Source organism: Aphidius gifuensis, linkage group LG2 (assembly GCF_014905175.1).
Source record: "Aphidius gifuensis isolate YNYX2018 linkage group LG2, ASM1490517v1, whole genome shotgun sequence".
NCBI classification, from domain to species: Eukaryota; Metazoa; Arthropoda; class Insecta; order Hymenoptera; family Braconidae; genus Aphidius; species Aphidius gifuensis.
Window position 1 is genome coordinate 6,540,796 of NC_057789.1, and position 26,323 is coordinate 6,567,118.

Genomic DNA, 26,323 nt, shown 5'->3' on the forward strand with positions numbered 1-26,323 from the left:
TATTAGTCTTATTAATAAATAAAAAAAAAATATTATCATTATTTACATTTAAACTTTTTTTAGAAAAATAAATTAGCACAAATTTTTTTGTATGAATAAATCTAAACAGAAATACAATTTCATAAACATGTAACCGGTTTACTGTTGTGATATCATAACAAAATCTAGATATAAATGTATAAATTAAATTTTTTTCATATATATATACAGCCAAATCTGTTTTGGACATGAAAATCGATAGAAAAGCATGAATTTCCGCCTGGCCATTTTGGCAGTTTATATATATTTTGTGGCTCACAAGTATTTAGGTCACTGGCAAGGACGGTCATGGACAAAGATTCGCCTAAGAGTGGATAAATATAAAAAAAAAAAAGAAAACACAACTAGGACTTCAACAATAATCAATAAATCAAGGATTAGTTTTTATTTTATTTTTTTTTTACAAGAAGATAACCAAATTGCCTGTCAGTATTATATTTCAAACATCATTGATTTTTTTTTTTTCTTCAAATCGAATTATTATTATTTTTCTGTTTAATTTAAAAACCAAGTAAACTCATTTGAAATACATCAAGCTATGAAAAATTTACTTTGAACTTTTTTGGTATAAAATAAAATTTAAAAATATAGATGAATTAAATCTTTTAAAACAATTAGATAACCGAAAATGTTGTCTACTATGTTGCATTAAGCAAGTTTTGGAATCTTGAATTTTCGAGACATAATGCCGAGTTGAATTTACCAGTAATAGTTGTACAGCTGTACATGAATATGCATTGTTGCATAACACATTTGTTACTGCAGCAAGTAGTCGTTATGAGAAGAACAAGACAAAACTAATCTCAAGTTGAATTTGAGGTTTTCGTATAACTATAATGAAAATAATAAAATTTCCATAAATGTATATGCGGCTAAATTGTATAACATAATTCTGTTAAAAATATTAGACATTGTTCATCGAATTTCGATGACTAGCACGTTGTCTAACAAATACTTGTCAGTCCTTCATCTTATCTATTTATTCTGACAATCTGCAAAATTATATTGCCAACCACAAAACTATGCCAAAACAATTATAAATTTTAAAATAAATTTAATGCAAAAAAATTAAATTAAATATTTATTTTAACATTAAATAATTTATTCATTTTATTGAAGACTTTATTTGGTTTTTTTTTTTTTGTTTCTTTTTATATTATAAATATGTACATATGTATTTTATTAAAAAGTCTCCATATGTATGTCGTCCATGCTTGAACATGAATTTGCAAAATTAACTCTACCTCTTAAATTATTCTCTGATACCAGAGAATCATCATCAAGTTCTTCAGAAAAATTGACCAGCACCTAGAAATAAATTAATTGAAAAAGCAAATAATTATTTTTCTTTTTTCGCTCGCTTGTATTTTTTTTTCTCATACCTGATCTAAAGAACTTTGAGTAAGTGTATAATCATCAGCATTTAATTCCTCAGCTACCTGTTTTAATTTTCTAAAAGTTTCACTAAGTTTTATTTCTTTATTTTTTGGAATTAAAAATCTTGCTGCTGTTGATTGTCTTGATGAAATTTTGGCCATTGAAAAATAATTTGATATTGAATTATTTATTTTTTTTATTTCAATTGGTTGATTGAATCTCAAAAAAGCCACGTATCCTTCACCAAATCTTGAAGCAATTATAATTAATTATAGTATATTAAAATTGAAATAAAAAAATTAAGTAAATATAAATACATACTTGTGTTTTAAATGCTGAACAGTACCAATACATCGAAGTCCTGCTTTAGCAAGAATTCCAATACGAGTACAAAGCTTTTCACATTCAGCAACACTGTGCGATGTCATAATAACACATCTTTGTGTTTTTATTATTTCACGAACAGCATGTCCAACGAGTTCTTTTGATGCTGGATCCATACCACTTGTTGGTTCATCCATTAAAACAACTGACACTGGTGCCATAACACTTATTGCAGCACAAAGCTTTCTTTTATTACCACCACTTAAACTAGATATTCTTTGATGTGTATACTTGACTAAATCAAATCTTTTTAACATTATTTCAACTGATCTTGGCACATTTTCAAGACCACAAATTTCTCCGTGTATTGTTAAAGATTGATATGGTGTAAGAAAACCATCTAAAGCATCACCTTGAGGACAATAACCAATTTCACCATTACAAAGTGGTCTTCCATTAATTTCACAATTATTTATTATAATACGACCAGAAGTTGGTCTTAATTCTGTTGTTAACATTTTAAATGTTGTACTTTTACCAGCTCCATTAACACCCAATAAACCAAAACAAGTACCAGCCTCAATACCAATACTCAAATTTTTTAATGCAATATTTTTTCCATAAACACTTGTATATTCTTTTCTTAGCATTATTGTTTTAATTAAATCTTTACTTGTATTTTTTTCAACTCTAATTCTTTCTTCTGCTACATCATTGTCTTCGTCATTTACATTATTTTGATTGTTATTTTTTTTCCATGATAATTGAGGAATTATACGACATTCAATTGCAAGATTAATTAAATAATAAATTATTCCAACAATAAACATACATGCATAATTAGGTCCAAGAAGATCCCAGCCAAGTGGAGATTTGTATGTATCCATATTAAATCGTTGAAGAAGTTCAGCTGCAATATCATTTGTTGATAAACGAATAACAGCATCAGCAAATGCATATTGAGGAAATAAAAGCATTAAATTGTGAAGTATTTCACGAGCATTTTTCGCTGCATCACTTTTACCCAAAATATCAATAATTAAAATTGTTGATAGACAAAAAACACCGATGAATGTGTTGACACAAAATAGCACCATATTTGATATGCTTGAATCGTTACATACTTTTTCAAAAAGATGAGCAAAAGGTACTGCTCCCCAACTAAGAAAAAAAAAACACAATTGATTCTTTTATTTTTTTTTTTTTGTGTATAGATGTGATAATAATATTTTCTATTATATAATAAATATATTTATACTCACGCAAAGAGAAATAGAATGATACAAATACCAAGAAGATTATCCCTGGCAACATAAGCAGGAAGACCGAATATTTCAAATACAATAATGGCACATCCAATTGAACACAAAAATATAAAAAAATCCCAAACAAGTGTTGATGTCCAGTACGTGACTGGATGTACACCAGCTAAATATAATATACGTTTTTCTTCTGAAATACGTTCTCGTACAAGTTCTTTTGTACCTTGTGCAGCAACAAGACTAAAAGCCGTTAATAAAACCAAAGCAATTCCAATATCTGCTACATGTTGTAGTAAAGTTGTTCTATTAAGTTGATCACTTGATAATTTTATTGGATGATTGATGGTTTTTAAATGACCAGAATTTCCTGAAGCACGAAGAATAGCATCATTTAGTGCATTTAAAAATGACGGAAGTGAATGATATCCTTTATTATTAAACCAAACAATAAATACTGGATCTTGCATCAAGTGAGACAGTGACCATCCTCCATATCTTTTTTCAATATATTCGTGAAGAGTCGAGACAATCCATTCAAGAGTTGGTGGTCCATGAAGAGTTTGAACAAGTCCTTCTACTGATTTTGCAACACCCTGACAAATTTGATTTCCATCTGTGCATTCACAAGTTCCTGTGTCGTTTGCTTGAACTTTATGAACAGCTTCGTACTTGCCAATAAACTGATCATGAATTTGATATAGTACATGCTGAAGAAATACATCTGAATTATTATCAATACTGTAGAAAAATGTTGAGTGTTCACCATAAAGTTTTGGGCTTAAATCCATAGCTGGCTCGTTGCCTGAAGGTGGTCGAACAAGTGAAAAACCCATAGCAAATGCGACAAATATTGTTGGTAAAATTAATGTTGCAATTGGTGCTCTCCAATCTCTTGAAAAATGCCAAAATCTTTTTTTTAATAATGCTTTAATTTGTCGAAATGATGAAGGTTTTATTATACTTTCTTTTGTCATAAATTCTGCATTATTATCAACACCAATAATAACTTGAGTTTCTTGTTTTTTTTTTTTTTGTTCATCTGATTTGGAACAAAGATTTAAAAATACATGCTCCAGTGTATCACATTCCAATGACATACGTGAAAATTTGAGATTATTTTCATTGTCCTCAAGTGTATGCAATACTTTTTCAATATCATTTGTAGCTCCATTTTTATCATTGAATGGAATATTAATGCTTACTTCTGTTGCAACTGAAAAATTATCATTAACAAGAGTCTTTCCATTTTGAGCAACATTTTCAACAAGAGAAATTATATTTTTTTGTTTTAATTCAATATCATTTTCTTTTAATTCATCATGTGAAAAAGCCATATTTATCCAATAACCCTGACCGTAAGTTTTTTTTAAAGTTAGTGGTGATCCAGTACAAAGAATATTACCACGATGCATAATAACAACTGTATCACTCAACATATCAGCTTCATCAAGATGATGAGTTGAAAGTAAAATAGTTCTATTTGATCTGTGCTGATCAATTAGTCGCCATATTCGTCTTCTTGCTGCTGGATCAACACCTGCACCTGGTTCATCTAGTATAACAAGATTTGGAGATCCAATAAATGCCAAAGCAACACAAAGACGTCGCTTTGTACCACCAGAAAGTCTTGAAACAAGTTCATGTTCTTGTTTTCCCAATTCTAATGATATCATCATGTTATTAACATTTTTATCAATTTCTTCTTCATTCATTGAACCTTTTAATATTGCATAAAAATTCATATGTTCTCTTGGTGTTAAACTTTCAATTAAAACATTATTTTGTGGACAAACACCTATATTTGCTTTTGTTCCATTTACACCATTCAAATGAATTTCACCACAAGTTGGTTTTAACATTCCCGTTAACATTTTAATTATTGTTGTTTTACCAGCACCATTTCTACCAAGAAGACTTGTAACTTCACCACCACGTAATTTTAATGTAAAATCATTGACAGCAATAATTTCTCCTCTTTCACTTTTAAATGATTTTTTTACTCCTTCAAAACTGACACCCACGTATTTTTCACTGACTATTATACTGCTTGAATCACTTGCTTCATCTAATATTATAAAAATTTATCAAAGCATCTTCATTAATTCATCATTATGAAATAATTTATTATTATACAATTATTATTTTTTTTTTTATTATTAATTGCAAGTGATTTTAAAAGCTTCTTTGTTTGATAATAAATAAATAAAGCAATTAATAAAATAATGTATTAAATTGTGAATTGATGATATATATTTTAAATGTATAAATGAGGTGCAAATAATGACATGATACCTTGATAATTAGACGAAATGTGAAGTGCATCATTAGTGAAATAGAGGCTGTTGACGAAGCTAAGGTAGCTTTGATGACCGTAGATAACACTGTTATTGTCCCACCACAAACTACGTGATCTTAATTGTTGAAAACCTATATCTGAAATTATTTTTTGTATTTTTTGTGCATTTGTCAATTAATTATCACATCACTATATATATTTTTAAATCACTATATGTTAAACACAAATTATTATTATTTTTAATTAAAATTATATTGTGGGTTAAATACAAAATTTTATTATCAAATTAACTTGACAAATAAATAAATAAATAAATAAAAAGATTATACCTGAATTTGTATATCTATCAATGAGATAGCCAATAACAGCATAAATACAACCATCAAGTGCTATCATAAGTAAAACTATTCCAAGTGACATTTGATCATGTGAACTTGTACGATCCCAAATAGTTTCCCAGGTGAGACCTGTTCCTTGAACTTCACGTCGTGCTGCATACAAAAGTCCATAGCAAAAACTCGTTGACATACTTAGACACTACAATATTCATTTAGCATTAAATAGAATATATTTTTATTTAGAAAAATAAATAAATAAATAACTTACAAGTAAAAGATTATAGCCAAGTGCCAATGTTCCATGCCATGTTGCTTGCATTGATATGACAATAATAAATGGTAGATAAGTCAATAAAAATGTGACAACAGTTGTTATTGCTGCAAGACTTGCTGAGCTAAAAAATGTTGATATCATATAGCAAAATGTAATTATTGAAAATACATAATCCATCAATAAAATCATAAGTAAAATTGGATTTGAATTTGGTAATATTTTTCCTACAATGAGAATCAAACATATTGATACAGCAACAATTGTCAATTCAATAATTGATGTTATAAACCAAGCAAATGTATTTCTCCATGGTTTTAAACCCATAACACTCATTACCATGGCATTTTGTGATTCTCTTTCCCAAACAGCATTTCTAACTGTTGCACCAGCACACAGCATTAAAGCAAAAAAAAAACAAAGTATTAAACCTTGTGATTCATAAAGAGTTGATTGAAATGGTGCAAATTTCCAACAAGGATATGGCATTTGTTGACTCAGTGTTTTCCAATTTGATGTTTTTCCAGTTTTTATTTCTATAATTGATCGATCAATTGAGTCTTGAATTTGAACAAATCCTCGTAGATAACGTAGATCTTCGATGAATGATGATTCTGGTCCTGGTAACCAAAATTGATTTTTTATTCTTTTTGTTGATGGCACAAAATCTATATCCATACGAATTTTGTAAGTAACATTAATTGGTAAATTATCATCAATGCTTTTTCCTATTTTATTCGAATTTTCATTTATCAATTTATTATTTTTATCTTCTATAAAAACTACACCTGCTAAAAATTCATTTGTATTTGTTAATTTTTTTGCTTCTTCTTCTAATTTTTCTTCTGTTTCTAATCCTACAATTCTATTAACAAGTATACAATCCAATAAATTATTAAGCATATCAAGCATTTTTACAATTTTAATTGATTTTTTTAATATCCAAGCAACTTGACTAAAATCATGATTAAAAAATTCACCATTAAATTTTCCTTTACTCATTGATTTTATAGCAATTTTCATAACTTCTGAATCCATGACTTCTTTAAAATCTTTTAATTTATCACCCATGTCACCTAAACTTGCAAGTAATGTAAGAGTTTTTTCTAAATTTAACATTAAATTTTGTAAATTTTCTAGTTCTATAAATGTTTGATTTGCAAGACCCATTACTTTTTCAAATGGCAGTGAATTTGGTGTATATAAAATTCTTCCACGTAATAAAGGTTTTACATATGACCAAATAATTTTACCTCCAGTCATTGTTAAAACATTTTTATAAATATTTCTACAAAAATCTGTTGGCAGAGAATTTAATTCCATATCATCATAATATTTGTTATTATCTTTTAAGCTACTTATAAGCCGATAAAATTGTCCATTGTCTGACAATAGCTCATGTCCACACATTAATTTACTGGCATCTTGAAGAAATTGTCCACTTGACATATTGCTATCAGATGAAGATGACTGCTTAGTACTTGGCAAATTAATAAATAAACCAAAAGATAATTTTTGTTGAAAAAATGGTACTATTTCTTCAATCACAGCAATATTATCAAAAATAATTTTAGCATCAGCTTTTGTTAAATCAGCTTTTCTCAGCATACTATCCATATTAACATTTAACAATATTTTAATAACAAAAGCATAGTTTACATTTTTAACAAGAGCCACTGTTATATTTTGAATTGTCATTTCATCTAATGAACATAATATTTTACTTACTTCTTCAGCATTTGTTTTTGAATTATTAAAATTCAATAAGCTTTGAAGAGTTTTTAGGGAACAAAATGTATCTTTAAGATTTGCAATTTCACGTTTTTTTCTTATAATTGAAAGCATGTTAACATCAGATTTACCAAAAATTTGAATTGTTTCATTTGATAAATTAATATCATTTGCTAGAAATTTTTTAATTTCATTCCAATTTGAAAACATTTCTGAAGTTTTATATTTTATATTTAAAGAAATTAAATTTTTTAATACTTTCATTGATTCCAGTATATCCACTAAAGATTCAAGGTCATATTTGTCTTGTTTATTGTTGAAAAATAAATTTACGTAGTCAGGAATATTTCTAAGTGTATTAAAAAGTTTATCAATAGTTTGATTTTTCAAAAGACTGACAACACTATCAGCCACGTCACCACCATCAAGTACACTTGACACATCCTTAAAATCAATTTTATTGACAGTATCAAACAAATTTAAACTTTCAACAAAAATAATTGACATATTGTCTAAAATATTTTCCAACCATGACAAGTTTGATGAAGCTTTTAGCTGTTCACGTTTTATTAATTCATAGTCAATATTTTTAAATAAAATTTTAGCTATTTCTGAAGTTGTTGGATAATTTGATACAATTGAATCGTATTTTATAAGTTTACCACCTTCTTTTGTGTTTAAAAAAATTTCTAAATTTTTAATATCACATTTATCATGATTTTTCATGCAAATAAAATTATTTTTTTTATCAAGCAATAAATTAATATTAATTTTAGCATTTGGAAAATATTTTTTAACATCATTGATTTTTGTTTTCATTACAATATTCTCCAGTGGTATCCAATTGGCAATTGATTTTTCAATTAATCTTGTACACTCAATTAGTAAATCATGATTAGCTGAAGTATCTAAAATCTTAACATTTTTTTTAAGTACATCAATTATTTGAATGATAAAATTAACATAAAAATTTGGATAAATATTATTCATACTTTTTGAAGCATTTAACATACAATCCTTGATATTATTTTTTTCAACTGTATTATAATTTATAATAATATCTGTTAAATAATGTAATGTACTTTGTATTGCAGTTATAAAACTTTCAACATCTTTTTTTTTATTTAAATATTTATAATTTCTTATCATGCCAATTGTTTTTTTCCAATACAATTTTTTGTCTATGATATCTTGTATTTCAGCTGTCGTTATATTTGAAAATTTACAGAGAATATCAGTGTAAATTTGATGATCAGCCAATTGTGAATTTATAATTTCTAAAACATGAGTATTACATGATGAGCATAAAGTTTTTAATTGCCCTGGTGTAAATAATATTTCTTTTATTATTTTCATTGACTTTGAAATAGCTGAATGTGCCAGTACTCTTGTATCACGTTTTTCAAGTTGTTTTTTAAAATCATGTAGTGTATTTTTTTCAAATGACGTTAACCATGATGGAACACTGGACAATTTATTGTCTTGAGAAAAAATTCGTAATAATATTGTTTGAAATTGTTTAATTGGTACGAAAAAGTAAGATTCATTCAAAGAAACATGAAATTTTTTTTTGCCCTTATCGTTGATTGTCTCAGTGACGAAAAGAAAATTTTTATTGTCAATAAAATTAGCTGGAAGAAGTGGCTGAAAATATTCTTCCATACTTGTGTTTAATAACTGCTGTTTATTATTTGATACAATAAACTGACAAAAATCCGTAATACTTGAGATGATATTTTTTTTCTTAATATATTTTGATGGAATCAAATACTTGCTAATTTCACAAGCATTTACTTGGCCAGAAAAAATTTTTTTTAAGAAATCAGTTAATCTTTCTGAGTTCAAATAAGTGTCGATAGTTGAAATAAATAAATTTGGCATATCTTCAATGAGATTTAGCATTATTTTGAGTCGTTGATTTTTAATTGTCAGGTTTTTAAGTGTTCCCCAAGCATCTTCACTAGTGACAATGTCTGTCCAAATGTCACCAACATGTATAATTTTCCAAAGAGCACCCAAGGGACTATCACCAAAAGTATTATAAATTTCAACGATATCTGAAGAAGATTTAAGCTCATTATTAAACAAATTAAATTGTTGAAAAATTTTATGCATCACAATATTTTGTGAATCGCTAATTAATGATTTAGCTTCATCCGGTAATTTTAGCCAAGTGCTAGTATTAATAATATTTGATTTAAATTGCAAATTTTTGCCTGAATTATTGTTTACATTTATCCAAGCATCTAAAAATTCAAACAGACAAATTGCCAAAGGCTCAGAGCTTTGCAATGACGTACTTCTCCCAGCGACATAATCAGCATACTCTTCATTAGTCACACTGCTCAACAATTGATAGACATCATACGTACACAATTTAGTCAAAAAATATTTTCGTTGTGATTTATGCCAAAATTCGGAATGATTAAAATGTAAACTACACATTGAATATTTAAGTTCACTAACAATTGTCTCAGAAGTCATTGTTAAATTTAATGACCCAAGTGTTGCAATAAATGATATAGTTTCAATTGGATGTTCCTCTAAATATTTAAGAAGCTCATGAATGTCTCCAGGTTTTACCATGTTCCAAAGATGTAGCTCATTGTCATTTATTTTATTATGTTTCAGCACATCAGCTGCGTTTTTTAATACTTGGGATAATGCCTCAATAACAAGACGATATCTAGACCATCGAAACTCAACACTCGGAGTGGCTGATATTCTTGTAAGTAAATTATGTGCCTCAAGTAAATTTTTTAAATTATTAATAATAATTTTCCAATAATTATTATCTACAAGCGGAGAAATTTTTATTGTTCCATTTTGAATTTTTTTAATTACATTAATAAAATCACTTATGTCTTTTGGCAAACGAACGAAATGATTTTGATAATTAATAACCGGTGTTTTCCATAATTTAATTTGCTTTATATAAAGATTTAAAAAATCATTAAAATCATTGTAATCTCTATCACATGTAAAATTTTTTAGACTCCAGTATTCTTCAACTGTCAAGCCAATTTTATAATTAAAAAACCACGAGAATAATTTTGAACATGTTAGGCTGTCTTTGCTTGTCGTATTATGATAAATTAAATATTCAAAATTTTTATCTGTAATTCCATACAGAAGCGTTGCAAAAATATCATGAAAATGATTTCGAAATAATGAGAAAGGACTTTTCGGGCCAATTCCAAATAAACGTAAAATATTAATACTTTTTGTTTGACTTTGAAATGAATTTAGTATGACACTGATAGCATCATGAATAATTTTTGAAGCAAATTTAGCCATGATTAGGATGTCATTTGGACCTCGAGGGTTGCCAATTGACATCCAGGTATTTTCTACAGTAAAATTTGACTGAAAAATTGGAATACTTTCGTCAATTTTTGCATCAATATAATCAAGCAAAGCATTCATTCGTTTTTCTGATTCATAATTAGTAATTAATTTTTTTAATTCCACTGAAATATCCGTCAACTTTGGATCAATTGAATTATCATTTTTCATAAGAACCAAGAATTTATTAACAAGTCTTCGAAAATCCACGTAACCTGATGTCCAATTAAAAGCTAGTACAGATTTTTCATCGCTAACAATATGATGTACTTGTTCAGCATTTGAATGTTCATTAAATTCTTTGATAAAATGACTTTTATTACAAGATATTCTGTCAATCTGTTGTTGAAATTTTTCCGGTTGATATTCTAAAGCTTTACTAAAATTCTGATTATCACTACATGCTCTGTTCATATCATTTTCTAGATAATTTTTCATCACTTGAACTGGTTGAATAGAAATTTTTTGATTAAATATATCAACAATATCTTGAACAATTGCTAAACGATCATGAAAAATAGCATCTAAAAATATTTTTGATTCTGGCATATTTTGAATTATTTTATTAAGTCTTTCGGGACTTTTAAATTTTAAAATTTCATCCAATGCTTGTTCTATATTATCAGCAATTGACGTAAATGACATAGCAAGAGCGTATAAATTTTTCCCTATTGCTGATGCTTGAATATTGAATAGTGGGCTCTCTCCTATGTCGAATAATTTGTACAAAAGACCTACGCTGAAAAATTAAGTAAAAGTAAATTATAAAAATCAATTAATATAGTAAATATTTTTATAAAAATAAAATTTATTTATACCTGATTTGCAATCCATCAGCAGAGTTGAGATTCGTAGTCCAAGCTATCGTTAAATTTTTTCTAAATTCATCGAGATAATTTATTAAATTATGATTATCAATTTGAGATTGTTTAACAATGTGAGCGTATATTAAAACAAGTTTTTTGTTAATAAGCGTAAAGTTTGATGTTTTATCAAGAGATTCCAATTTATCAATACTAATGTTGAGTAATTTTTGAACAACCATGGCCAACCGACAGACAAGACTCTTCAAGAATTTGGCATTTGATTTTATTGGATAATTTATTAACTCACTAGTACTCTCAACACTACAATAAGACCTTGTAAAATTTGAAAATTCAAGTATTTTCATCATTTTCTTTTTATCATAAACTGTCGAGTAAAAAGATTCTAATAATTCCGATTTATACTCGTAAACTTGGCTCACCCAGTCTCCCGATATTTTATTCAAATTCTCAAGTATTTTATCAGCAATTAAATCAACTTTTTCAATATTTAATTTTAATCCTTCAAGAGAATAACTCTGAGTTACTATTAATTTTACAATACTAAGATAATAGCCAAAAATAGATATTTTTGTTTCGTCATAAGTTTCGTTGTATATATTTTTCCACTCTACAGTAGTAAATAAATAATTCCAGTTTAATATTTTTGCTGATGAATAATGATTGTAATAAAAAAACTCTCTGATACTCTCAATTGATGATGTGAAATTATTTTTTTTTAATGGCCGATGTAATTTCATACTAATAAAGGTAAACACAGTGTCCTTGATAATTTTTTTGAATTTATTAAATTCAAATAAATTGTAGATATCAGTAATTAATTGTTTTCCTTCATCACTGCAAATTAAATCATACGCATCAACTGCTCCAAGCTTTTCTAATTTATCGTGAAATATTAATTTATCAACAGTGTTGTTGCATACGACCTCGGCTATCTGTTGTTTGTCACTTAACTCAGCAAACTTTTCTGCAAAATCTAATCTCATAAATGAACTAATAATATTTCTATATATTTTTGGATTAACTTCTGCCATAATTTTATCAACAATCACTCGATGATTTTTTGTTATATTGTATATCTTTTCTTCCATATCGCCATGAACAATAAAAATATGCTGGATCAATTGAAACACATTGTCCAGCATTGATAAAATATATGTCAAAGAATTAACAGTATCCTCAGATAAAACATTCAACAAATTATCAAAAAGTTTTGCAGCTAATTCAATTTCATCAGTGTTATTAACTGGTAAACTTCTCATCAATAAATCACTCTTCGAAGACATAATGTAATTATCATCAATAACACTCGCAACACGTTTAATTTGTTTCAAATTTAATTGATCAATTTCTTTACTATCATCCAGAGTAAAAATCATTGAATTATCAAACTTGAAATTTTTATATTCAATTTTTTTTATCAATTCGAGAAGTGACATAAATTTTAACATACTTTCACGAGCAATTGATACATTTGAATCATCAAGTGTTGAATCTAGCTTTTCAATTAATTCATGTACAATTTCATAATCAATTTTTTGTAAATTAAAATCTTTAAATAGTGAAAGCATTTCTGGTAGTCGTTCACGAAGTTTTAAAAATGTTGGTATGTTATTTTTAAAAATATCAAGATCCAAAATTTTTGTGATAGTAATAGTAATGTCATCAATGAGATTATAACTTTCCAAAGTAGCTGTTATATTATTAACAATTTCTGAAAATCTTGACCAATCCAAATTTTTAATTAATTGATCAAACACAAGTGGAATTTGATTAGTATCAACATTACGAAGAGCTCTTGATAATTTTGGCATGTCTTCTTTATCAACTGCAGCGAGAAATTGTTCAAGTGTTTCTGGTACAAAAATATTATCTTCTAGATCAGATGATTCAAAAGGATCAACAAGATTAATAAGATTTATTGGAGTATCAAAAAGATCATTGACAAGATTCTCTCTGGCATCTGGTAGCAGTTCATTAAATGAATCTTTTACATCAGTAACATTAACAAATAAATCACTGAGTAATAAACCACCAACAAACATTTGTTTAATATCTGGTACTGTCAGTGTTTCAATCATTGATCGTAATAATTTGACACTTTTTGGAAGTATGCCAACAGCTGTAAGAATTGTTTTATTATTCAATACTGGCTGAAGATCCATTATCAAAGGTCCCAGTCTTGAAATTGCATGGAAAAAAAATAATAACATAATATAATATGAAAAAAAAATTACATAAATTAAATATGTCGTAAATTTACTTGGCTTTTTTGTAAGATGGTATTTCTTCATAATTTTCTAAAGGCTCACAAGGATTGCTAATACTGCAGATGAAACTTTGAGCAAATGGTAATAGTCCATCACGTGGCATAAGTCTTGCAGGAAATTGACATGTTGGATTATCTTCAGTATCCACATTTTTTCGTAGTATATATAAAAGTAAAAATATCACAATTGGCCAAAGAAAAATAAGGCCAAGCACTCCCTGTAAACATTATATTTAAAAAAAAAAAATTTTATTAATTTTTTACAAGCCAATTGTAGTGTATTTTATATTAAATTATTCTAAAGAAATAAAATGAGGTATTATGCAATTTTTAGCTTGATTAGTCTTTGATTAAAATAATAAATATACAAATAGCTTTTAATAATTACTTGTAGAATGATGGAAAAAATTTAATGACTTTGATATTATTTTTCATTATTATAGTCATCAAAAAACTCAGTTGAATCTCTATTAGAATTTTAATTTTTCTTTCATCTGTTATTATTTATTCATAATTTTTTTTTTTTTTATTTTGCATTTTTGTATTTTGACATATTAATAATATACCTGTATTATTGTCATAATAAACCTACCGTTTGCCGTTTCCGGACTACGTAATTCTTCCAAAGGAGAAGGCCAAGCTGGCCGCCCCCTTTCATCTTGACGGAAACTTGAAACAAACAAATAAAATTATCATTATTATCATTGAATCCTTTTTCCAGCTTTTTTTATTCTTTTTTTTTTTCGAATATTTTGAATTATACAACTTGTATGCTGCATCATATGTAAATAGTTGTTTTTCTCAGTGACTAATTTAACATAACAAGATACAATTCATAGATGTCATTTTTTTTAACGTTAATATATTCGAGCAATTTGAATAAATGAGATCCATATGTAGGACATTATGAAGCTTGATTTTTGTTTGAAAAATAATAAATCAGCTTACATAAATATAATGTACATATGTATGAGATATATACGCATATAACGAGTTAACACTGCTGCATGATCAGCTTTTACACTAACTTTCACCAGATCAATTTCTATATTTATTTTTTTTTTTTTTTATTAACTGCTAATTACAAGTGGTGCTCTTAAAATCATCAAGTTTTCATCTGCAGATGTATAAATAAAAAATAAACATAAATAATTTAAAAAATTCGCGTGACATGAAAAATACGTCAATGTCAAATTGTACAATCATCCCACAAACTAACGTCACTATCAATAAAAAATTATTGTAAAATTAATGGATAATATGAAAAATAAAATTCAATATTTAATAATAAAAAAATTATTTTATTTTTTATTTAGAAAAATTTTAAACTGCTTTGCAAAATCATAATACAAAATTTAAATGAAATTAATTTAATTATTTATTTTTTTTTTTTTCAAATACAAATTAGTCAATCAATAAAAAAAATTAAAAATATATAATTTTTAGTGTATACAAAAGGCAAGTGAACTTACAAAGAGATTTGCACTCATGTCATATGAGTTCAAAGTTCAAAGGCCACCAACACAATCATATCAACAATTAAACATGTTCAATTATTTCAAATGTTCGATAAAAATATTTGTAAAAAATTATTTTATTATAATTAAAATATTTAATAGCTTACCTCTGTTAATTATTATTTAATTAATCATAGAAAAAACTTGTTGATGTAAAATGTAGCACGATAAATATCCAACCGGTTAAATGATCAAATCCACTTGTTGATTTTTTATAAATATTTACAACGAACAAAATTAATTCTTAAATAATCAGTATGTTTAATATGACTTTTATTGATTATAAATATTCACTGGGGTTTTTATTAAATTGTTTACCAAGTTTTCATTTTTATCACTATCTTTAACAGATACTTTCTCGAGTCGACACCCGGATGGTTCGTATACGACTGAATATGAACGACGATTGTGTTGTGTTCCCTGTCTCTCAATAAAACAGGCATCTGATTTTTTTATATATTTATTTTCTCATAACCGCAATAACAGATGCTACACAATCCACAGTCAATAAATACATGATTAAATAAATAAATTAATTAATTAATAATAAATAAGTAAATAAATAAATAAATAATAATGATACTTTGTAGGATAATTTTTATCATAACGAAACATGTCAGTATGTTCAAGGTTACTATCAAAAATACTTGATGCCAAAATCATCGTTACACGCTGATTTCATTTATTGATATTTCTGCTATGCCTTAAATTCTTGACAACCAATAAGTAAATGTCTTTTTTTCGGTTCTTTTTATGTTTTTTTTTTTTTTTCTATAAATTGAATTTTAAAAAACATTTATATGTATTGAGTACAACAGCAATGATCATGGTTGTTATAAAAAATTGTTTTTCGTTCTACTTATGTATTATTGTTCTTCCTTCTTCTTCTTCTTCTGCAGGTATTATAATATTTTTAAAAAGCAGGTGTCCTTCAGCCAATTTCAGATACTGAATCGTCTTGAAAAAAAAGAAAGAAAAAATTAAGAGTTTAATGATTTAAAATTACTGGTTCGTCTGGTGGTTTGATTGTGGTTTTGAAATATATACATGTATGCATGTACACGTGTTATGAGTGTATAGGAAAACGTAGAGAGTCAAGTTAGCTATAGATCGAGAAATTTGTCTTACACCGTTTACTGTTGTGATCGAGTATACATTTTTATTTTGTTCTAAAAATTTACATAACATGATAGAGATTCAATGCTGGAAAAACTGTCGTTATGTTGAACGAATGAATTTTTAATTAGCCTGCATTAATATTAAATAGAGTATAGAAAAAAAATTGATTTCTGATGAGTTTTATATAACAAAAAAAAAAAGGATAGATAATTGACAATAAGTAAAACTAAATAATAATTCAAATTATTATGAAAATATGTTTTTTTAAAACCAAGGACAAAAACATTGCGGAAATTAAAAAACACATTGATTAATAAAAAATGTATATGTTTTGCTAGAATGATAAAAAGGGGGAGACTAGGATGAAAAAATACAGAAAGAAAAATTAATAATGATCGGTTCTGTAATTGCCATTTCGTTTGTTTTCCCATGGTCGTTTATATGATGACGAAATCCTAATGATGTTTGTGATTTTATTTGTCTCGTATCATGAGTCAGCCTTGAGCTATCACAGTGTGATCCATATTTATTAGTTATTTGATTCGGAAAATTCTTCTATATCTTTATTGTAACCGTTTGATTCATCATAATTAAAATTTTTATCGATCACTTATTCACTTTTGCTATTTTTCATAACTCATTAAATACTTCTTTGCCCATTCTATTATCCTGATACAAAACCTTTTTTTTCTACAATATTTAAGGTTTGTCAATATTAGAGAGCATAGTGTTTAACTCATTAATTACCTCTTTTTAGTTTTTGACTCATTGGATACCTCTTTTTTCTGTTCTATATTCCTGATAAAACACTTCAATTTTTTCGATTAATTTTAAATGTTCTTATTTGATAGTGCCACATAAAACCATACAACGTTGAACTTTCAAACTCATTAAATACCTCTTTGCTCGTTCTATTATCCTGTTCAAACAAAATTTATTTTTTTTTAATTTTTTCTATTTTATTTTCAAAAAACAAAAATTATTTTTGAAATATCATTTGATACCAGGAAGGTCATAAACGTGAACTTGAAATTCATTCAATACCTCTTTGCTCGTTCTATTATCCTGTTCAAACAAAATTTATTTTTTTTTAATTTTTTCTATTTTATTTTCAAAAAACAAAAATTATTTTTGAAATATCAGGGAAACAGGAAGGTCAGGAGGTGAACTAGAAATTGTATAAAATACCTCTTCGCCTGTTCTATAATCCTAATCGAACAGAATTTTTTTAAATTAATTTTCTCTATTTGATTTTGAAGAAATAAATTCTATTTTTGAAGTATCAGGGAAATAGGAAGGACTAGAGGTGAATCAGAAATTGTATTAAATACCTCTTTACTCGTTCTATGATCCTGTTCGGACAGAATTTTTTTTAATCAATTTTTTCTCTTTGATTTTGAAGAAATAAAATTTATTTTTGAAATATCAGGGAAACAGGAAGGTCAGAAGGTGAACTATGAATTGTATGAAATACCTCTTTGCCTGTTCTATGATCCTGTTTGGACAGAATTTTTTTCATTTGTTTCCGAAGAAATAAATTTTATTTTTAAAATATCAGAGAAACAGGAAGGTCAGGAGGTGAACTAGAAATTGTATAAAATACCTCTTTGCCTGTTCTATGATCCTGTTCAGACAGAATTTTTTTTAATTAATTTTTTCTATTTATTTCCGAAGAAATAAATTTTATTTTTAAAATATCAGGAAAACAGGAAGGTCAGGAGGTGAACTAGAAATTGTATAAAATACCTCTTTGCCTGTTCTATTATCCTGTTCAGACGAATTTTTTTTTTTTAATTTTTTCTAATTTTTTTTCAAAAAATAAAATTTGTTTTTAAAATAACAAGAAAACAGGAAGATCAGTAGGTGATCTATAAATTGAATAAAATACCTCTTGTTTTGTTCTATAATCCTGTTCAAACAGAATTTTTTTTGTTTAATTTTTTTTATTTTTGTTTCAAGAAATGAAATTTATTTTCAAAATACCAGGAAAACAGAAAGGTCAGGAGGTGATCTATAAATTAAATTGAATACCTCTTGTCATGTTCTATAATACTGATACAATACTTTATTTTTTTCTCTAAATTTTCAATGTTCTCCCCTATAGTTCTAAAAAAAAACAATAGATGGCGCTGAAATTGCTGACTCAAAAAATACCTCTTTGCTTGTTCTATACTCCTGATAAAACAGCCCTCTTCTATCTATGATATTTAAATGTGTTCAGTTTATAATCCCTGAAAAAAACAATAGATGGCGCTGAACTTGATAACTGAAAAAATACCTCTTTTCCTGTTCTACAACCCTGATTAAACAGCCCTCTTCTATCTATGATATTTAATTGTGTTTACTCTATAGTTCTAGAGAAAAACAACAGATGGCGCTTCGTAGTGTGACGCAAAAAATACCTCTTTTCCTGTTCTATAACCCTGATAAAACAGCCCTCTCCTATCTATGATATTTAAATGTGTTTACTCTATAGTTCAACAAAAAAACAATAGATGGCGCTGAACTTGTTAACTCAAAAAATACCTCTTTTCCTGTTGTACAACCCTGATAAAACAGCCTTCTTCTATCTATGATATTTAATTGTGTTTATCTTATAGTTCTAAAGAAAAACAACAGATGGCGTTGAACTTGTTAACTCAAAAAATACCTCTTTTCCTGTTCTACAACCCTGATAAAACAGCTCTCTCCTATCTATGATATTTAAATGTGTTTACTCTATAGTTCAACAAAAAAACAATAGATGGCGCTGAACTTGTTAACTCAAAAAATACCTCTTTTCCTGTTCTATACTCCCGATAAAACAGCACTTTTCTATCTATGATATTTTAATGTGTTTATCCTATAGTTCCGAAAAAAATAATAGATGGCGCTGAACTTGTTAACTCAAAAAATACCTCTTTTCCTGTTCTACAACCCTGATAAAACAGCCTTCTTCTATCTATGATATTTAATTGTGTTTACCCTATAGTTCTAAAGAAAAACAACAGATGGCGTTGAACTTGTTAACTCAGAAAATACCTCTTTTCCTGTTCTACAACCCTGATAAAACAGCCCTCTCCTATCTATGATATTTAAATGTGTTTACTCTATAGTTTCTGAAAAAAACAATAGATGGCGCTAAACTCGTTGGCTCAAAAAATACCTCTTTTCCTGTTCTACAACCCTGATTAAACAGCCTTCTTCTATCTATGATATTTAATTGTGTTTACCCTATAGTTCTAAAGAAAAACAACAGATGGCGTTGAACTTGTTAACTCAAAAAATACCTCTTTTCCTGTTCTACAACCCTGATAAAACAGCTCTCTCCTATCTATGATATTTAAATGTGTTTACTCTATAGTTTCTGAAAAAAACAATAGATGGCGCTTCGTAGTGTGACGCAAAAAATACCTCTTTTCCTGTTCTATAACCCTGATAAAACAGCCCTCTTCTATCTATGATATTTCAATGTGTTTACCCTATAGTTCCTAAGAAAAATAATAGATGGCGCTGAACTTGTTAACTCAAAAAATACCTCTTTTCCTGTTCTACAACCCTGATAAAACAGCCTTCTTCTATCTATGATATTTAATTGTGTTTACCCTATAGTTCTAAAGAAAAACAACAGATGGCGCTTCGTAGTGTGACGCAAAAAATACCTCTTTTCCTGTTCTATACTCCTGTTAAAACAGCCCTCTTCTATCTATGATATTTCAATGTGTTTACCTATTATAGTTCCCAAAAAAAACACTAGATGGCGCTGATTTTTCAAAAATATCGAATACCTCTTTGCTCATTCTATGATCCTGATACTCGAAAATTTTTTCCCACAAATTTTTTGAAATTAGAAAAAAAAATTTTTTTCGAAAATACCTCCTTGCACATTCTATGTTCCTGATACTCAAAAATTTTTTTTTCTATCAAATTTCAAAAAAATAGTGGAAAAAAAAAAATTTGAGTATCAGGAACATAGAATGAGCAAAGAGGTATTTGATATTTTTGAAAATACCTCCTTGCTCATTCTATGTTCCTGATACAAATCTATGATTTTTCCATAAATTTTTTGAAATTTTATAGAAAAAAAAATTTTTGAGTAACAGGAACATAGAATGAGCAAGGAGGTATTTTTAAAAATATGGAATACCTCTTCGCTCATTCTATGTTCCTGATACTCAAATTTTTTTTTTTATGAAAAAAAAAAATTTTTTTCATAGAATAAAATTTTTCAAATAGAAATTTTATATGTTGATAAAAAATTTTTGTAAAATTTCAAAAAATTTATGGAAAAAAATAGGACATAGAATAACAAGAATTTCATATTTTTGAAAATACCTCCTTGCTTATCATATGTTCCTGATACTCAAAAAATTTTTTTTCTATCAAATTTAAAAAAATTTATGGAAAAATCATAGATTTGTATTAGGAACATAGAATGAGCAAGGAGGTATTCTTAAATATTTGAAATAAAAATTAGGAAAACAAAAAATCGAAGAGGTAATTTTTAAAAATAACAAATTTAAATTTTGTAAAATATGAGATTTAATATCAGGAGCATAGAATAACGAAAGAGGTATTCAAAAGAAAAAAAAACACATTTTTGTTTCTTAATAATTATCGTTATTTATTTGTTAAACAATAATTTTTTTTACATTTAATCAAGAACATAAAAAGCAAAGTTTAATTAACCTGAAAGTATTGTATCAAAAGGAACAATTTTTAATGCTGAATTTGATATATTTGTAAATATTACAGAGAAAAATTGAATGAATGGTTTTTGTAATTCTTCAAACAGTTGAAAAGGATAATGCTCGATGACCCAGTATGCCGGAGCTGATAAAAACCAGTTACCATTATAAAGATTACTAAAATTAATTTTAACATCTTCTGGTTCTAGTGAAACTTGCCATTCGTGTATCTTCAAATGTTCTCGATTATTTATATCAATCATATTAGCACGTACTAGATGCTTTGTCATAATATTTTTCAATATTATTTGACATTTTCCATCTCCATGAATTGGAACACTATACATTTTACCTTTGAGAACATAGTCAGAAGCAAAAATTAGTTTTGGAGCAAAGACATTAAGACTTAAGGTCAAATTATTAAAATCAAACTTTAAATTAGATATTGTAATGTTATCAATGAGTCCTGTCACAGATATATTTTTGTATATCTGTCTGATACCATTCCCATCAACTTCATCAACATAAAAACTCTCTATGAACATTGGATCCATTGGTATTATGTTCAAAGCTGCATTCCCATTTCGCCATTTCCTCAATGCAATCTCCAAGTTTCGTTGCATGCATTCATTGAAATTTAAATTTTGCCTCGGACAAATTATAAAGCTTTCTTGACTATTGTCTTGGCAAATAATTTTTACGACAACTATCAACATCAACAAAGCTAATAAAATAGCCCTCATGATTATATTCAAATTGACAAGTCCAAGCACACCACTGTCTGTTATCTTTTTTTTATAACACTTTGGATTGAGTACCTATAAAAGAAAAATTATCTTATTAATGCTAATATTCAACTCTACTAATTATATTTTTTTAATTTAATTTTGGGCTTAGAATTGAATAAAAAAACTCAAACATTACCTTGACGAACTTGTGAACGCAATGAGCAATCGCTTTTTTTTCGTATATTAATAAAGTAATATATGAAAGCTATGCGGGCTGATAAAAAAGAATTTCTTTTTTATATTTATACATTAAGGTTGATAAGCCACTGTGAAAATACGCTGGTCACATCAACCAGACAGTGATACAAATTCAGAGACGTTGTAAATTATTGACGTAGATTCCATGACCAATTAACTACCTTCGTGTACAAAAATAGTCTGAGTAGAAATGCAGCATTCATCGCTCAATATTTCCGAGGTGCAGCTTTTAATAACTTAAATTACATTACTTCAATTAAAATATCATTTTTTACATACTAAAAATAGGAAAATACATACAATCTTCCAAGAAAAAAATATAATTTTTAATGTATATAATAATATTCAAAAATATTTGTATAAATATTTGATAAAAAAGAAAAAAAAAACATACCAATAGTGTAAATTAAAAAATTATAAATTGTCTAATATATTTTTAATAAAAATAAAAGGAATAAAAAAAATTCACTCAAGCAATGGCTCAAGTTTTTTGCTTAAAATAAAATTTTCCCTATCTTCTCTGTATCTTGCTTTTAATAAAAATTCCCAAGCCAATGAATTACTTGTAAATTCATAGCCTTGAGAAAATTTTTGGCATTGTACCAGCCAAGCTGATATATTTTGCACTCTTTTTCTCATGAAATTCATATTTTTTCTTTCAAGCTCTTCTTTTTCTTCAATCATTTTTGTTGTTAATAAAACAGTTTGCCATTTATCAAAATATTTTCTTGACAAAATAATTTGTTTTGCTGCCCAATAAATATCATATTCCGATTTTTTATTTGATGTATCTTTAGTTGATAATATTCTTGAAAATATTCGCTTGACAAAACTAGTCTTACTTTGTTGCTCAGATTTATCATCAGTATTATTTTTAATAATATCATCTTGTTTTATTTCAGCTTGACTATTTAAAAAAATTGAACACTTGTCTTTAACATTCACTATTTTATTTTCAGGTTGATTTTCAACTTTACCAGTCACATCAAGTCCTAAACATCTAATCAACAAGTCACCAACATATGGAATTGATGGAGGACATTGTTCAGCTTTTATCCAAGTTCGTCGATACGTATCAGTTCTGATACTTTGAAAAATTCTACAAAGTCTTATCATCGTCTCATATCGAGTTGCATGATGAGTTTTTAAATAACTCCATGTATTTTTAAGACGATAAATTGGTGGTGATTGAAGTCCAGCTAAAATTGAACGACAAGAATGATAATTTTTCATTGTATAACATTTATTTGCAGCATTTATAAATCTTGCTAATATTCTTGTTCTAATATCAATTTTTTTAATTGATAATATTTCACTGGTTATTAAACAAGATACACGATGACTAAATGCAATCCATGCACCAATATTTGGTGCATTTCTTGATGATTTTTTATAAACAATAACACCAATTTCTAATTGTGGAATACGTAAAAAAAGATCACGATCAATAATTGTTAATTGTTTGGCAATTGTTGTACTGTCTAAATCCCATGCAGTTATTTTTAAATTAATTTTTAATAATCTTCGTAATTGGCTAATTGATGAATTTTCAATAATACAATTATTATTTTTATTTTTTTTTAAATTTTTCATACTAAATAATAATTTATCAAATAAACGATTATTTTTATCATAATTTGTTATTTCATTTAAATTTTCTTTGTTATTATTTCGTTTATTAAAAAAATTTTTACTTGATGAATTTTTATTTTTTTTATGACTTTTATCATATTGAAAATCACTAATAAGTTTTAAATGCTTACGAAGTTCTTGATAAGCAGCAGTTGCAGCTCTTGGACGATACCAATAATCAGGTGTCCAAAATAATATAACACGACCTCTTGTTGCTGTTGTTAAAGCTGTTGATGGTAAACTTGTTTCTAATGATGTCATAGAAACACTACCTGAAAGTTGACGTCGAGAAACAGGTAAACGTAACTCTGATTCAATTGGTTGTCGACAAATTGTTACGAGACTCGATGAACGTCTATTTTGTATTGATATTTTATCACCAGGATGTACTGACCATGGTCCAAGTGCAAATAGAAAATGAGCTGATGTTGCAAGACCATAACGTCTCAAATGTTTTGATTTATTATTTAATATTTTTGATGATCTTTTTCCATTTTCCCATATTGATACTCCACTTTCAATTAATTTATATGGATCCATTAATTTATAAGCTGATTTAACACTAACAAAATAATCTGGATCACCTTTGTAAGGTTTAAGACATAAACATGAAGTACAATTTTCATTAACACCAAATCCAAATCTAGATAATTTTTGTTCTAGTCTGACACTTGACTCCAATGATAATTTCTGGTTATTAGAATTTTTTTTTTCTATTTTCTTTGAATCAACAGGATATACTTGTTGACAATTATGATCACCACATGTTACATATTCATTGGTTATTTTTTTAAATGATGGTGATATGTGTTTTTCTGTTTTACAATTACCTTCACGTGTAAAAATTACTTCACAAAGACCTCCACTTGGATTACGATGATTTCTTGCTCTTGTATTATTGTCATTTGGCCAACTATGGTAAGATTTTTTATAAGCTGATGTTGGCAAAAATTCAAATCTAAAATTAGCAAAAAAATAAAATAATCATTGATCATTTAATAAACAAGTAAAAAATTTAAATATAAACATAATGTTTTTTTTTGTTTTATTATTTTTAAATGCCTCAAATCCTCAAAACTTGTTCCAGCAAATCTTACAGGAATTGGTGAATAATATCCATGACCAAGTTCATTATATCCATCACCCAAATAAATATCTTTCTTTGACCAAACTCGTGATGAACTTGATTCATCAGTAAGACCATAATGTGCCCATACTCTACATGAACTTTTTTCTTTTTTTTTTTCTCCATTAGAATTATTGCTTGGTACATCATAATCAGATGATAAAATATAAAGTGTACTTGTACTTGATGAACTTGCTGCACTTGTTTCTGATAATGAACTTCCATTTTCTCTTTTTGATAATAATATTTGTATATGCTCACACCAACGTTTCCACTGAATATTTCTTCGCAACATACCACCAAGTTCATAGTAATTTGCTTTGCCACTTATTAATCTAAATATATATTTAATTATTATTATTTATTTTTAAAATGATTATTTATAAAAATTAAAAAACTTAATGTTATTTCTTTTTTGTATTAAGTATACCTTGCCTTCAATGTTTTTCTTCGTCGTCTTCTAAATACACTAAGATTAATATACTCAAGTGGATAAATTGAAACAAGCTCAAAACTTTCAATACTTGGATCAATATTTGGATGACATAAATAATCATTTTTTCCTCTAAAAACATCAGTTGCAATGATTAATTTTGATGGTGTCAAACCAAGTGCAACTTCACGTATTCCTTTACCATCTCTTGTTGTCTCAGCAAATGGTGATTCAACCAATATTTTATCACAAATATCTTTATACTCTGACAATAGTAATTTTTTAATTCTATTTTGTGACATATTGAGAAATTATAAAAAAAATATATTACTAAAATTGCACATTTAAAAATAGTTTAAAAAAATAAATAAATAAATATCATAAATTTTCTTTTTTTATTTTTGGTTATTAATTAAAAAATAAAAAAAGAATTTATATATTAGGTTGGAGTTATTAGCCATGAAGTTAAATTTAAAATGTCAATTATTAACAATAAAATTTTTTTACAATATACATTTCGATAAATCTATTATTTTATTTATTTAAAATTTCATATTAACTATGGATGGGCATGAATGAGATTTACAAAAGCATTTACACATAATAATTTACGTTATTAATAATAAGTTACATAATTACTAATTATTAATAACAAATATTATTATTTAACGATATTAATAACAACTACAATTGTTGTATTATTCAACGCAAAATTGACGAGACTGTAACTTTTTCTTTAACAAAATTTTACGCTTTTTTTTTAAGTT

General features: G+C 26.8%; 3 protein-coding genes across 5 annotated transcripts; all 3 read right to left on the reverse strand.

The window, feature by feature from the left end:
* Nucleotides 1-255: 255 nt before the first annotated feature.
* Nucleotides 256-16,637, reverse strand: LOC122848731. Of its 3 annotated transcripts, none has more exons than XM_044146994.1 (11): nt 15,701-16,637; nt 14,669-14,745; nt 14,071-14,294; nt 11,802-13,988; nt 5,905-11,722; nt 5,628-5,835; nt 5,295-5,435; nt 3,003-5,067; nt 1,738-2,901; nt 1,422-1,665; nt 256-1,347 (listed from the first exon to the last, which is right to left on the reverse strand). In XM_044146994.1, the coding sequence occupies exons 2-11, from the start codon at nt 14,732-14,734 to the stop codon at nt 1,222-1,224; spliced, it is 12,243 nt and encodes a 4,080-aa protein (XP_044002929.1). In that variant the 5' UTR covers nt 14,735-14,745; nt 15,701-16,637; the 3' UTR covers nt 256-1,221. The 3 variants fall into 3 exon arrangements, with proteins under 3 accessions (XP_044002929.1, XP_044002930.1, XP_044002931.1); XM_044146995.1 differs by having other exon boundaries at nt 5,295-5,429; nt 15,701-15,981; XM_044146996.1 differs by lacking the exon at nt 5,295-5,435 and having other exon boundaries at nt 15,701-15,981.
* A 4,738-nt stretch (nt 16,638-21,375) lies between these two features.
* Nucleotides 21,376-22,676, reverse strand: LOC122849427 (protein takeout-like). Its single transcript, XM_044148125.1, has 2 exons — nt 22,304-22,676; nt 21,376-22,197 (listed from the first exon to the last, which is right to left on the reverse strand). Exon 2 carries the CDS (start codon nt 22,120-22,122, stop codon nt 21,376-21,378), a length of 747 nt encoding a protein of 248 aa, XP_044004060.1. The 5' UTR covers nt 22,123-22,197; nt 22,304-22,676.
* A 124-nt stretch (nt 22,677-22,800) lies between these two features.
* LOC122849428 lies at nt 22,801-25,861 on the reverse strand. The gene is made up of 3 exons (XM_044148126.1): nt 25,554-25,861; nt 25,039-25,458; nt 22,801-24,955 (listed from the first exon to the last, which is right to left on the reverse strand). Exons 1-3 carry the CDS (start codon nt 25,856-25,858, stop codon nt 22,831-22,833), a joined length of 2,850 nt encoding a protein of 949 aa, XP_044004061.1. The 5' UTR covers nt 25,859-25,861; the 3' UTR covers nt 22,801-22,830.
* Between the last annotated feature and the right edge of the window lie 462 nt (nt 25,862-26,323).

What these genes read in the sequence shown, in the direction of transcription:
- LOC122848731 (XM_044146994.1), bottom strand. Translation starts at nt 14,734, where the DNA reads ATGAAAGGGGGCGGCCAGCTTGGCCTTCTCCTTTGGAAGAATTACGTA. An exon ending in CATTTCGTCTAATTATCAAG is followed by an intron (nt 5,068 to 5,294) that starts GTATCATGTCAT and finishes TTATAATATTAG; the next exon opens with ATGAAGCAAGTGATTCAAGC. An exon ending in GTTCAGCATTTAAAACACAA is followed by an intron (nt 1,666 to 1,737) that starts GTATGTATTTAT and finishes AATTGCTTCAAG; the next exon opens with ATTTGGTGAAGGATACGTGG.
- LOC122849427 (XM_044148125.1), bottom strand. Translation starts at nt 22,122, where the DNA reads ATGAGGGCTATTTTATTAGCTTTGTTGATGTTGATAGTTGTCGTAAAA.
- LOC122849428 (XM_044148126.1), bottom strand. Translation starts at nt 25,858, where the DNA reads ATGTCACAAAATAGAATTAAAAAATTACTATTGTCAGAGTATAAAGAT. An exon ending in AGAAAAACATTGAAGGCAAG is followed by an intron (nt 25,459 to 25,553) that starts GTATACTTAATA and finishes ATATATATTTAG; the next exon opens with ATTAATAAGTGGCAAAGCAA. An exon ending in CATTTAAAAATAATAAAACA is followed by an intron (nt 24,956 to 25,038) that starts AAAAAAAACATT and finishes TGCTAATTTTAG; the next exon opens with ATTTGAATTTTTGCCAACAT.